We start from the raw sequence: 13,730 nt of genomic DNA, 5'->3' as shown, positions 1-13,730 counted from the left end.
GCACAGCATTCGAGTTGCATGAAAAATATGCACTTCCATTTTTCTTGACAGACACGCCTACTAAGGAAATCTGTGGTTCTGTAATGGCCTTCAAATTACAATGACAGCCAACGACTTTGGTAAAATAGTGAAGCCTGCCATTTCCTTGTTATACAAGGTTTTCTATAGGTATCTGATGCCGCCCTGCATGTTACGCATTGCTACGTTTGGGATTTGTTACCTGATTTACTAGTAACCAAGTTCTTTGGTTGCTTTTTCCAGATTCACAGTCTTAATCCAAGAGATAAGATCTCTTTCTGTTAATTCTTTCACATCAGTCATAAATCACCATGCTGATTTTGCCAATTCATGATAAAAGCAAAATTTAAACTTGTCACCACACAAATATAGATATTCCTACAAAACATAAATCCAACATTTTCCCTACTTCGCCCTCTGGCTCTTTGGTTCCTGCCACAGGCATGAGGAGTGGAGGGCTTGTTTGTCAAGTGAAACTTGTTCGGTGGCTGCAAAAGAGCAGAAATTTCAATTGATTTCCAAATTTGCAAATCAAATGACAAGGAAAGACCCCATCTCCAACTTTTTGTCCTAACTTACCACATCTACAAAATATACAGTCAATGTAAACTAGAGTTGAAAATGCAATCTATTTACAAATTAAGGGTTTAGGAACTGGAACCATGTAAGAAAATTTCACTCTTCCCGTTTTCTTTTTTTGTTTTTTTTTTTTTTTTTTTTTTTTTTTTTTTGGGTTTCTATGCCCTTCTCTGTTCTCTACATCAGTAGTCAGCACTCAGCAGGTCAGTGAAATGACCATCAGGATTCTGCACTCTCAAATCCGCTTTCAATAAATATATAGCCTCGCTGTCTTGTGATTTGGACACAAGAAAAAATGGTCAAACCAATGTATCACCCCGGAGGATATTATATTTGCAGAGAGGGCAGGTCGCATTTATTCGAAGCCATCTGCTGATGCATCCACAATGGAAATGGTGATTGCAGGGAAGGGTATACAGCTCTACTCCATCTACATACTGTGAAAGGCAGATGCAGCACTCCTACAAAAAAGACAGGACATAAATTAGGATTCATGTGTCTCTTATTCTGAAAATTTTGCAGTTGCGATAACAATAACACTTGAAAGAAAAAAGATAGCTTCCACTCCATGATATTAGCACTGTATGCACAATCACACAATTCGTAGCAGTGTAGCACCACCAATGAATCAAGTGCAATCATAAAAGTTTGATGCTTATCAACCAATAACATAGCTTCCACTCCAAGCTATAAGCCTTCTATGCAGAGTCACATAATGAGTAGCACCACCAATGAATCAAGTGCAATCATATAAGTTTGATAAATATCAACCAATACCATATGGAAAAATGTAAATTTTAAGGCAATATTACAAGTTGTTAGTTTATCTACAGTGATGAGATACATGATGACCGGATTTATTAGGATAAGTGCGTTATGGAAAACCACTTTTTGAGTAATTAATATTTATTAGGGGGGACGGGGAAAAGCAATGATGGAGTTCAGCACTTCAGCTATGTCACACCATGTAAAAACAAAATTGGTAACTGATACATAAGTATCACAAGGGAGCAAGTATAACCGGTCCACCACTGCATGGGACTTTTCAAAAAAAAAAAAAAATGTCACCAAAAATTGATCAAATAGTAGTACCTAAGAAGTAATCTTATCATTGATAGTTTATAAAGCCTTTGCACATCTGCATATATTTTTAATCCTCACATGGATCAATCTTGTTTGGCATGTCAACCACCACTTGAAAAGACCTCAATTAGAATTTTTAATCAAGGTTTGCTTAATCAAACATTGTACAAAAATCCAGTATGTGACTAATATGTCAGCCAAAAGAAAATTAAGAGAGAGAGAGAGTTGTAGTTTTCCTATTTCTCAAATGCACATAACATGAGAATAACCAAGTAATATTTCAAAAAACTTCCTAAGTTGCACCAGGAAATGGATAAAACATTTCATCCACATTTCCTTGGCCGAAAAATAAGACAAAAACTTATAAGCATACTTTAAATACTTGCATTGTTTCACTAGCCTCATAACAGTTATTTTTAAAACCCATCATAAATTCCATAGCATAAAAGGCCTACAAAAGTTTTTAGCATGACTTTGGAGGTTGAATTTGTTTTGTAATCAAAACAAAAATATTGATAACTTGACCATTGAAATTTCTCACGACAATAAATATTTATGGATCAATGAAAATTGTGGAATTCTAGGAAAAATTAGTAAAATGACAGTTTCAAATTGTATTAATCAAAGAAACAATAGCTCTAGTCAAAGCCAAATATCACAATATTCTATTAATATCAACATATACGTCACAGTAAATTTGTATGCCAGCAAGGCAGATGGGTTAAAAGATTATTATAGCGTAGAAGATGCAAAGAACCATGTAGAAAAAACAAAAAAGGGGAAAGACTACGAAAAATGATGAGTAAAAAAGATGCTTCCATGCAGAATGAAGCAATGAATTTGAGCAACTGAATAAATCTGATATGATTAAAAAAAAAAAAAAAAAAGATGAGGAATTGGTGCTCACAGAATCCTCTGGTTGAAGAGAAAGTTCATTGACAGAATTACTGTTTCCTGACTCCATTGCTCCAACAACTTTCATTCCATCATTGTCAAAGATCCCCATCGGATTGGCCTGTCGAAATCTATACTTGGGAAGAGAGCCGATATCATCTTCAGATGCACCTTTTCTTATTGTCATAGCATAGGCAAATGCAACAAGTGGAATGCAGCAGCAGAGAGCAACGAAAATGACAAATGCCATTCCAATGCAAAAGATGATAAAGAACAAATCAAAGGCTAGAAAAACAACAGTTAACCTGCACATAATTTACAGGGAATATCACTGAGGGTTCCATATGTTTGTTGAACATGAAAACAAATAATAATATATCATGGCTGAGTTTTTAAATATTGGTATTGCTTCTCTTTTGGCTGTTTCCAATCGATAACTAGAAACTATATAAGTGTTGACTTGAGCCCCTATCTGGGCTCAAATCCTATGTAGATCAAATACTTTGCACAGGCCATGAATTTTGATATAAGCTGAACCAAAAATAAAACTAGTCCAAAGATGAACTGCTTTTGTTTAATATCTAGTTTGTCTAAATGTAGGTTACAATTAGTTACTACCAGATTTGGTGGTAATATATATGAAATTTCCAGATTTAAAACTAGTTTGTTGCTTTGTCATCAAAATATGCATGTGAAAACACCAAAAATTTATAAGTTCATTTCAGAGGTAATGTGTATTTGAACAAAACCAAATTTATAAGTAAAAAAACTAGCTTTTTATAGGAATATATCTGGTCCATTGTTGAACAATTTTCTGACAATTTTTTTTTTTTTTTTTTTTTTTTTATCAAATTGAAAATAATTAAGACCGATTATATTGTTCTTAGTTGGCCAGGTTCTATGACTTACCAAACACCCCCTTATTGTTGAAAGGCCATAGAATGATAAACAGTTGAACTTGGTGAATAACAAGATATCACCTCACACAACAAAAGCAAAATACTTCACAACACTTGGAAAAGAAAGGGACGGAAGAGTGATTTAACAGTACGAAAACATCAATAAATCATAAAATTTAAAGATCTTCCTTTGAGTATTCCCAAGCTGTTAGGATACTAGCTGTATCTGTATGTACTGAAGCTACCATGTGTTGTATTGTATGCTAGTATTGTTAGCACAGTAATACAGTTAGTTACAGTAATGCAGTTAGTTAGCTTTTGGGTGGGAATTGGTTAAGCAGAGATTGCATTGTATATAAGCTGCTAAGATGATCAATAAGAGGTATCCACAGAATTAACCCAAGTTAGTGCTTATCTTCTTCTTCTTCTTCTTTCTTTGCTTAGGAGGTTGGTTACTCTCGAAGTAACTGTGATCTTCTTCCTTAATTCCCATTCTTCCTTCTCCAATTTCTGAACTACCAAGAACTTAACACAAGCTCTGCTCTTAATTTATATAATTTTAAGGAGAAGAGAGAAAGAAGAAAACAAGAAAATTTTATTTTATTGGGAAGAAGATCCTCTATATAAACATGACGTTCCAGTGTGCATAAGTGCTTCCTTCCCCCCCCCCCCCCCCTCCCTCTCTCTCTCTCTCTCTCTCTCTCTCTCTTTCTGATATATAGAAACATAAAGCAGTTAACTAGAGTTCCCACAAGAAGTACAAAATAGGCACAAAATCCACAGAAGAAAATAAATTTACCAAATTTTTATGTTGATGCACCTAATGAATAAGTTTCAACATAGATTTAAACTTCATCTTTATTCATATTGAGATAAAATCATTCAAACACTTGTTTTTTTATTTCCTCTTATTCATTCATCATGATGTATGTAAGTACGTTTATGTAAAAAACCATTAGAGATGTCCATTTAGAATTAGTTCAAAATCTTAAGCCATGTCTCTTACCAATAGAGGCGAGGAGAATCCTGCAAAAGTGCTTGGCCGCCCGCAACAATCCAATAGAATCCAAATACCCACCAGATGGATGATATCATTGTATTTATTGACTCCAAGCTTTTCACAATTCTGAAAAACAAAATAAAAACAATAACAAGTGTTACATGAAACATTCTTCCATTGTTAAGGGTTTAGGATTTTGCATACTAGTAATTGTTTTCAATCTCTCCCATCTTATTAGAAAGGGGAGAAAAAGTTTATTTTTCAGTTCACTACAATGCAGATGTTTATGCCTTTAGCATCAAAATGATATGTGATATGTCTTGGTACAAACTACAAAGTCCATATCTTCATCCCACACCCTCCGAACACAAAAACACAGAGGGAGAACGTAGAGCATGGATCAGGACAATCAAGTTTAAAGAAAAGCTCAAGCAATGAGAATTACTTTCGTTGCTAACCTGTTTCTCTTAAAATTGTATCTTTGAGAAAAATTACATATGGAAGATCACTAGGCTCCAACAATGAAAGGAGCTGACTAATGATGAAAGCTAATAAGTACAGTATCATAAACACAACTAAGTATAACAAGACTCTATCCGCCACCTCAAGCAAAAGGTAAACTCACATGCAGTAGCCTTCAAAGATGACATAATTGCTGGTTTCATTGCACTTTTGCCCACACAATGTAACTTATCAAAAACAAAATAAATGCATGCAAGCTTTAATCATATACATCGTATGGAGGCAACCTTTTTACCTTTTTTTTTGCCCCTTTTATTTAACTTCCTAGATTATTATACATATAGAGCAAAAAAAATCCTAAATTATACGTATTAAAAAAAAATCCTAGATTATTATCCTCCAAATTTGACATTAATTGTCACATTTTTTAATTCTCAGAATCAAAATATGAATGTGGTCCATTGTTTCTACTACTATCCTACCCATCAGATAAGCTTAAACCCAGTCCCCCAACATCCTGTACCCAACATAAGCTTATGCTGTAATTTGAGACATGCTCTTTATTACTACTAATTTATACTAATCAAAATCTCAGCAGAGAGAGAGACAGTGAGAGAGAGAGAGAGAGAGAGAGGGAAACCCAATTATACCATGAAAATTGGAAAATTCATATTACTCAAAAAAGTGTTGACTGTAGAGACAGAAAATTGCAAAGCAATGCCCAAATTTAAAAAAAAAAAAAAAAAAAAAATTTCTTTCTTCTTTTGTTTATCAAAAAACAAAACAAAAATTTCAATGTAACTAAAAACAGCAATACTACGTACAAACCCAATTTCATAATTAACTAAAAATGAAAAAGGGACGCTTAGAACTTATTAATATCAATTAAATAAAAAATTAAATACCCAAATTAACATTATTTTCAAGAATAAAAAAAAAAAAAACAAAATATAATTTTGCAAAAGAAAAAAAAAAAAGACTAACAATACTACATTTTTTGATAAGCGTCACATTTAATACCACACCAACTACCAACATAAAACCTCAATTGTTGCTGAGAAATAAATTATTATTATTTTAAAAAGAAAAAGAAAAAGAAAATATGAGAGAGAGTGAGAAGCTAGAGTGACCTGTTGTGAGAGAAAGGGTAGGAAGAATTGCGAAAGAGAAAGTGAAGGTAGACGCAGGCGACATGGAAGAGGCATTGGAGAGAGTAACCGAAGAGCCAAAGCCTGAGAGGTGTGGAAGGTCTCTCTTTGAAAGTAGAGAGTAGAACCACCAGAGCCACCACCACGAACCCCAAGTTCCACACCAGGTCCACCACCATTATCGCCTTCCAGTAGTACCCGTAGTAACAGTAACTACCGTTATCGTTATAGTAACTGTAATCGTGCCCCGACTCCTCATCCTCCGATCGGGGTTGTTGCCGCTGCTGCTCCTCTCCTTCTTCTTGGCGGTGGCGCGTGAACAGACGCGCCGCGTATCGAGTGAGTGGCACTGTGAAGCTCCTTCTCCCCCTGCTGGTGCTCGCCACGCGTACTGGCAGTTCTGCCTCCATTTTACTATTTTAGAGAGAGAGAGAGAGACGTGTGTGTTTGAACTTTCAAAAGAGAGACAGATTTAGAGAGAGAGAGAGAGGTGTTGCTTAGGGAAGGAGAAGAAAGTATAGTGGAAGTGGCGCTTTGGAAAGGAAAGGAAAATGAAAGGGAAGAAAACGATGTCGTGTTATTGCGATGTGGATGGATTTCGAGAGTTTTTTAAGAGTTTCTGTTTTGTCGAGTCCTAGGATGGTTCGTGAAAGTGACTTTTTTAATAAATGGAGTTTTTTTTTTTTTTTTTAACTTTTTTTTTTTGGATAATCTAATAAATGGAGTTTGTTTTTTTTTTTTTAAAAAAAAAAAATTAACCAATCATGTAATTCAAAAAGAAATTTAAATTTCAAATTATTAAGGGTTTAAGATTTTAATTTGGCTAATTTAAAAATATTATGAATTTTTTTTTCCTGTCTTTATTATTTTATATTAATTTTTTTTTTTATAGAATTGGTAATATTTGCAAAGTAATATAATTTTCAGTAATAACTATTTAAATTAATATTTTTAAGTTATTTGATGATTTATCCTGTTTTTTTCTAATCATGTTTTAAAAATACAATTTTAATTCATTTAAAGTTGTGCATCTTAAGTCAAGCTGTGTTTTAAAGATGTGATTTTAAGTAAACCAAAAAACTATAAAACAACTAATTCAAGTCATTATTATTTTTTAAATTAATCCCAAGGGAAGTCATTTTAATATTTTATTGGATAAGGTTAGGTCTAGTGACAAACTTAATTACCATGATTGGGTTTTCATTTGTGGCGAGTTATTATTAGGGTAAGCATAATTTTTATACTTCCTCCATCTCAAATTGTTTGACATGTATTCTGTGGGGACCGGCCCAGAATAACAGGTTGGCTGGGCCTTGAGCCCGTCCGAGGAGACGTCGCGGCCCAGAATCCTTACTCAGGCCCACTGGAGCAAGGAGAACACATCCGAGGAGTAATTCCTCCTCGGACGTTCCAAAGTCCAGGTCAACGATGCATCCTAGCTACTGTAGCCCTCACTCCAAACACGTAAAAAGAAAGGAGACCCAAAATATCCCAGTAAAGGCTGTCACCACCACATTAAATGCACCACAATTACTCTCCTGACCGCATTAATAAAGAGAAGACCCTTGAACAGTGCTACCTTGGTCACTGCAACTCACAAAGAACTGGTAAGGGCGTCTGATAGGACAGGTGCTCAAGTAGGGGTTTGGATGATCAACAAGTGTAAGGCACAGATGATAAAAGAAGGCCTATATAATATGTAAGAGTCCCTCAAGAGAGGGGGACGGGAAAAAAGGAGAGAAGAGACAGAGGAGCAAGGTTTCATTGTACGAATGCATGCTCATGAATAAAATTTCCCTCTTCACATCCACTTTCTTCATTCTTGTTTCCATATCTGCTAAGCACATGCAACGAACCGTTTAAGCCAACTGGAACCAAGTTCTTCAGTCCATACTCTACAAAATTCATTATGTGGGACCTTTTGGGCCAAGGCCTGACCATCCAGGACCGGGTTAACTAAAATCGTGTCCCTACATATTCCATTTTGAGATATTCCAAAATTATGTCATATTTGAAAAGTCAAACACCATTAATTTATTAACATTCCCTTTATGCCCTTAATTTATTTGTGGGAGCATTTTTTTAATTAAAAAAATTAAAATTTGATTTAAAGATAAAGATTGAATTTGGATTAGGCTTGGTGGCTATAGAATTTGGATTTGAGTATAGGTTTGCAAATTGTAAGAGTAGTACACTAATAGAATTTGAAATTTACAATAACTTTGAAAATTGCTTAGCAGTTGCCACCAATACTAGAAATGGTTTTTTTTTTTTTCTTAAATAATTTTTTGATAAATTTGTTTAAGGGTAATTTAGGAAATTTTTAACTTTTCTTTTTAAAGATATAAGGCAGTTAATGATGTTTCCCTAAATAATTAAGTTTTTCTAACTAGACCAAACAATTTGGGACATAGAGATTATCTAATTGCTTCAACTGTCCCTATCCAATATGGTTGTCTAGTGTCTATGCAAATTGCAAGTATACAATATTATTAAAATTCAAGTTAAAGGTACCAATTTCTAAATTAATATAGGAAGTTCAACGATGAATTGTCCTATTCTAAAATTTTGATACTTTTTAATGTAAGATAATGTCTTCCTCCTAATCTTGACTCCCTATTTCATTTCATTCATACCTAATCGTATAAAATAAAGTTTCACATATAAGAAAAAAAGAGTTCCTCAATGACTTTTCAGTATTTTGGCACCTCTTACCCTTATTGTGACAATGAAATTTGGGTTAAATGATTGATATTATATTTTTCCTAGGACAACTCTTAACAAAAATTAATATTTAGTTTCATAAGAGGAGAATAATTTAAGAGTTTTAGATAGTAAACAACTAGACAGAAAAAGAGAGATTGGTATGAATTAGGTGTGTATCTAGTGAAGGAGTTGTTTGGGGTAGGAAATATTGGGTGGTAGTGCCATCTAACATGTTGGAATGACTAAAACGACACATAGTTCACTATGCATTTTTCAGGAGAAGCAGTTTTTCTTAGAGAGCTTTGTGCATGATACCCATTTTGTCAAATTAGTAGTTATTGAATAATTTTATGCATGTAGATTCAAGTTAGTTCAGTAAGTCTTTTGTCATTGAATATAAGGGATTTGGGATTTGAACTCTGCCTATTCCAGAAGTCAATTGGGTTCTAAACTTGATAATAAAGGTAATCATGATGAAGTGTATGCCATAAATTGAAATCTTAGTGTGTATATATATAATAATAATAATAATAATAATAATAATTTTATGCACACATAATTGTGTATAATAACATTAATTCTTTTGTTTAGGGAGGAAACGGTTGGCTGTCATCAAGTACTGTGAAGATGTTGACCGTGAATGAATCATAATTCATAATATCATAAAATTGGTATCGACAGCAAATCAGTAGCTGTGGCAAGTAACGAATTAAAATTTTCTTTAATGATTTATAGGCATCCAACCCCACCAAATCATATCTTTTTTTTTTTTTTTTTTTTTTGAATACCAAATCATGATCTTTAAAATGACAAGGATTTTGATAATTTTCCGAGAAGATAATACTGCAAATTAGATTCAATGTATATTCCATTTTAAAGTACAAAATTGTTAATGTTCTTGATAGGAAAATAAGCAACCATGAAGGTTAATTAATTGGTATCATTCCTTTTTTTTTTTTTTCTATGAAATATCTTATTATGAAAATCTTTTGATAGATTAAATGAATCTGCATTTAGTTAATGACTTGATGCATCGTATCATTCCAAATTTGAAAGAGGAAATCTACTTATGAAAATCTCTTGGCATTTTGAGTGGATCTACATTTAAATTTCATAATTTAATTATCCAACTTCATTTCTAAAAAAAAAAAAAAAAAAAAAAAAAAAAAGAAGGTATAGCTTCATCAAACTTTCAAAACAAAATTAATATACTAGATTCTCAAAAAAAAAAAAAAAAAAAAAACTAATATACTAAGGCACGTCCGCACATCCATGGTGCAATGGTTACTCTACAAATATAAGTGTTTGTAAGATGTGGAAGGCAAGGGCCGAAGTTCAAGTCTCTAGGAGGGAGTTTCACATACATATACACTTAGATTATGTTAGAGTAGGGGGCTATTTGGTAGGATGTTTTGAGCAACAGTTTTTGGTATTTAAATAATATTACACGTATTTCACGTATTTTTTCACCCACACATATTTCCAAAAAGTACAAACATTACTGGAACAATATTAACAAACGACTCTTAGAATTTTTATTTTGTATAAAAAATAACAAAATTAATATAAAATAAAATTTATATTTTTGTTGAAGAAATTAGACATGTTAAAAGAGTTTATTTATTTATTTATGGAATTATTAATATAAGAACAAAATTTACTATATTTGTGTCATTGTGTGTTATAAATACTAAATAGTGTGAGTATTCCTTTTAAAACAAATTTTGCATTGAGTACGTGACCATTCATCACACACGCGTATTACTCAACCGTCCCATTAAATAGATTTAACAATTGACATGACAATAGGTACGCTTTGTTTGTATGAAAAAGGGGGGGGGGGGGGGTTGTAAAATCGTTGCAGGTAGATAGGATCATAAATCGTAGGATTAAATCGTGAATCGTAAAATCTTACATATTTTCATATTTAAAGTAAAAAATACATTGATAATGACTTTATATGTTGAATAATCACATAAATTATAAAGTCATCTATAAAAAAAACTAAGATTTGTATAATATGAAGTAATTTGCATGTCATACATCGCTACGTCTATACTAACGAAACAATTATATTTAAGTTTTAACCCAATGTATTTAAAAAATTCAATAAATATTTAATTAACAATCAAATACCAAAATATTTATCAAAACATATGGAAAATATTTTCCTAATTCTAAGTTCCAAGTTTGAAATCTAAAATAAGTTAGCGAATAGAGATTAGCTAACTACAATATGAAATCTAAAAGTAAGATGAATATTAAGGTAAAGTGAATATTTAATTATTCTCATTCTAAGGTTCTTATAACCACCGTCCTCTTTTCTAAAATAAATAAATAAATAAATAAATAAACCACCGTCCTAAATTTCTAATAATCACCATCCATTTCATCATTTATGCAGACATTATATATTTGTATACTAGATCTACAAAAAATATCAAGATGCAATTTCACACTCAACTATTTAAGTTATACCACTCAGCAACAATTAAAGAGCATGCTCAAAAAAATCAATCAATCAATACACAAATACAAACATAACTGATAGAATTGTATATAAAAAAATATTTTAGTAATATTAGAACACAAATTAGTATATTGATCAAACAAATGTAATAACATTATGGCTTAAAAGGCAGCAAAACCAACATCAAATTCTTCATTTAAAAATAATGAAGCATTCATTCATTTTGATTATAAGTGAACTAAAAACTAAAAAACATTTACATAGGTTAACATAATTTTATTAAAAAAAAAAAAAAAAGTCATACCATCACAACATGAAAAAATAAAGGCGAAAAGCACATTTTAGTCCCTACATTTTAAGGCGATTCCCATTTTAGTCCCTAAATTTTATTTTTACCGCTTTTAGTCCCTATCCTGAAAAACGATTCCATTTTAGTCCATGCCGTTACATCAGAAACGGCTATTGCAGACGTGACAAACGGCAAAGTTAAATAATAATAAACTAATGTCCACGTGGCCTAAATTAATAATAAAAAATATTTTTTAATGCCACGTCAGCATCTAAATTACAAAAATTAATTTATTGATTTTAACTAAATAAAAAAATTAAAAATAGAATTAAAAATTAAAAATCTTATGAATTGAAATCTAAGTGTGTCTTGAACAAGAATAACAAGAACATAAACCCAGATCCAAGAACACAAACCCAGAAATTATTAAAAAAAAAAAAAAAAAAACTAATCAAAGCCAGAAATTCCGATCTCAAAGCCAACCACAACCACAAAAATAAAACATTAAAACCCACAACAACCCAAGCCAAGAAAACCTGTTAGCAGACGCGGCGAAAATCGTAGACAAGATCAACAAAATTAACAAAAGTAAAGAGGATCTGAGGAAAATAGTAACAGATGGACTGTCATCTCTTGGCTATGATTCCTCTATTTGCAAATCCAAATGGGACAAATCTCTCTCTTACCCAGTAGGTAAAATATTTTGTTCTCTGAGTTTTGAAACGATTAATTATAAAGAAAAGAAGAAGAATTATTATTTAAGATTGTGTTGTTGTTGTTCAGGGGAATATGAATATATAGATGTGATAGTGGAAGGGGAAAGATTGTTGATGGATATAGATTTCCAATCGGAGTTTGAGATAGCGAGATCGACTGGGACGTACAAGGCGATATTGCAATCTCTACCGTACATATATGTGGGGAAAGCCGATCGGTTGGGTCAAATAGCGTCGATAGTATCGGAGGCAGCGAAGCAGAGTTTGAAGAAAAAGGGGATGCACTTTCCGCCTTGGAGGAAAGCTGATTACATGCGTGCCAAATGGCTCTCTCCTTATACACGACGAACAACAACTAATCAACCTGGCCTAGGTTGTTGTGGGTTTTAATGTTTTATTTTTGTGGTTGTGATTGGCTTTGAGATCGGAATTTTTGGCTTTGATTAGTTTTTTTTTTTTTTTTTTAATAATTTCTAGGTTTGTGTTCTTGGATCTGGGTTTGTGTTCTTGTTGTTGTTCTTGTTCAAGACACACTTAGATCTCAATTCATAAGATTTTTAATTTTTAATTCTATTTTTAATTTTTTTTATTTAGTTAAAATCAATAAATTAATTTTTTTAATTTAGATGCTGACGTGGCATTAAAAAATATTTTTTATTATTAATTTAGGCCACGTGGACATTAGTTTATTATTATTTAACTTTGCCGTTTGCCACGTCTGCAATAGCCGTTTTTGATGTAATGGCAGGGACTAAAATGGAATCGTTTTTCAGAATAGGGACTAAAAGCGGTAAAAATAAAATTTAGGGACTAAAATGGGAATCGCCTGAAAATGTAGGGACTAAAATGTGTTTTTCGCCAAAAATAAAAACTCTTAAAACTTCATCAAAACAAAAAATTTATCACATAAATTTTTTTTTTAATGTTTTTGGTAGGATCCCATACGATCCTATGATCCTATACAATCCTACGTATGATCCTACCATTTTTATGATCCTAGTGCGATTCTAAACGTTTTGGTAAGATGGGATTGTAAAATCGTGCGATCCTACAATCCAGATCGCGATTTTGACAACCATGGTGGGGAGGGGAAGTTTGTCTTTTTATTATGAGAAGTGCTACATCCATAACATTTTTACAATATATCATAGGTGGTTAATTGTTATTAGTTCAAATTTGAACTTATCATTGAGATTACTTTTTTGCCCCAACCATAATAATCAGCAACAACCTGTCATCTATGATTTGTTGTAAAAATGTTGTGAAAATGTTGTGGATATAGCATTTTTCTTTTATTATATAAGGAAGTTGCCGCAAATTATGAAAAATTTTAAGGTGTGATTGATCACTTATGTTTAATTGATTTCATTTTCTAGTAAGCTAAGAGCATTCACAATGGAAAATGTCATCCTCTCCTATTTTACCATCCCAAAAATTTACTTTGTCAATTATACCATACCATTTTA

General features: G+C 32.3%; 2 protein-coding genes across 2 annotated transcripts; one reads left to right on the top strand and one right to left on the bottom strand.

Moving 5' to 3' along the window:
• Positions 1-345: 345 nt before the first annotated feature.
• Positions 346-6,574, bottom strand: LOC126693228 (E3 ubiquitin-protein ligase At1g12760-like). The gene is made up of 4 exons (XM_050389137.1): positions 6,066-6,574; positions 4,480-4,599; positions 2,588-2,879; positions 346-1,058 (listed from the first exon to the last, which is right to left on the bottom strand). The coding sequence occupies exons 1-4, from the start codon at positions 6,491-6,493 to the stop codon at positions 897-899; spliced, it is 1,002 nt and encodes a 333-aa protein (XP_050245094.1). The 5' UTR covers positions 6,494-6,574; the 3' UTR covers positions 346-896.
• A 4,014-nt stretch (positions 6,575-10,588) lies between these two features.
• Positions 10,589-12,654, top strand: LOC126691297 (uncharacterized). The gene is made up of 3 exons (XM_050386349.1): positions 10,589-10,598; positions 12,080-12,241; positions 12,332-12,654. The coding sequence occupies exons 1-3, from the start codon at positions 10,589-10,591 to the stop codon at positions 12,652-12,654; spliced, it is 495 nt and encodes a 164-aa protein (XP_050242306.1).
• Positions 12,655-13,730: the final 1,076 nt, after the last annotated feature.

The sequence above is a fragment of the Quercus robur genome, chromosome 7 (genome assembly GCF_932294415.1).
Source record: "Quercus robur chromosome 7, dhQueRobu3.1, whole genome shotgun sequence".
Classification (NCBI taxonomy): domain Eukaryota; kingdom Viridiplantae; phylum Streptophyta; class Magnoliopsida; order Fagales; family Fagaceae; genus Quercus; species Quercus robur.
Note: the sequence above shows the minus strand (reverse complement) of the source record. Positions and strands in the feature narration are given on the sequence as shown.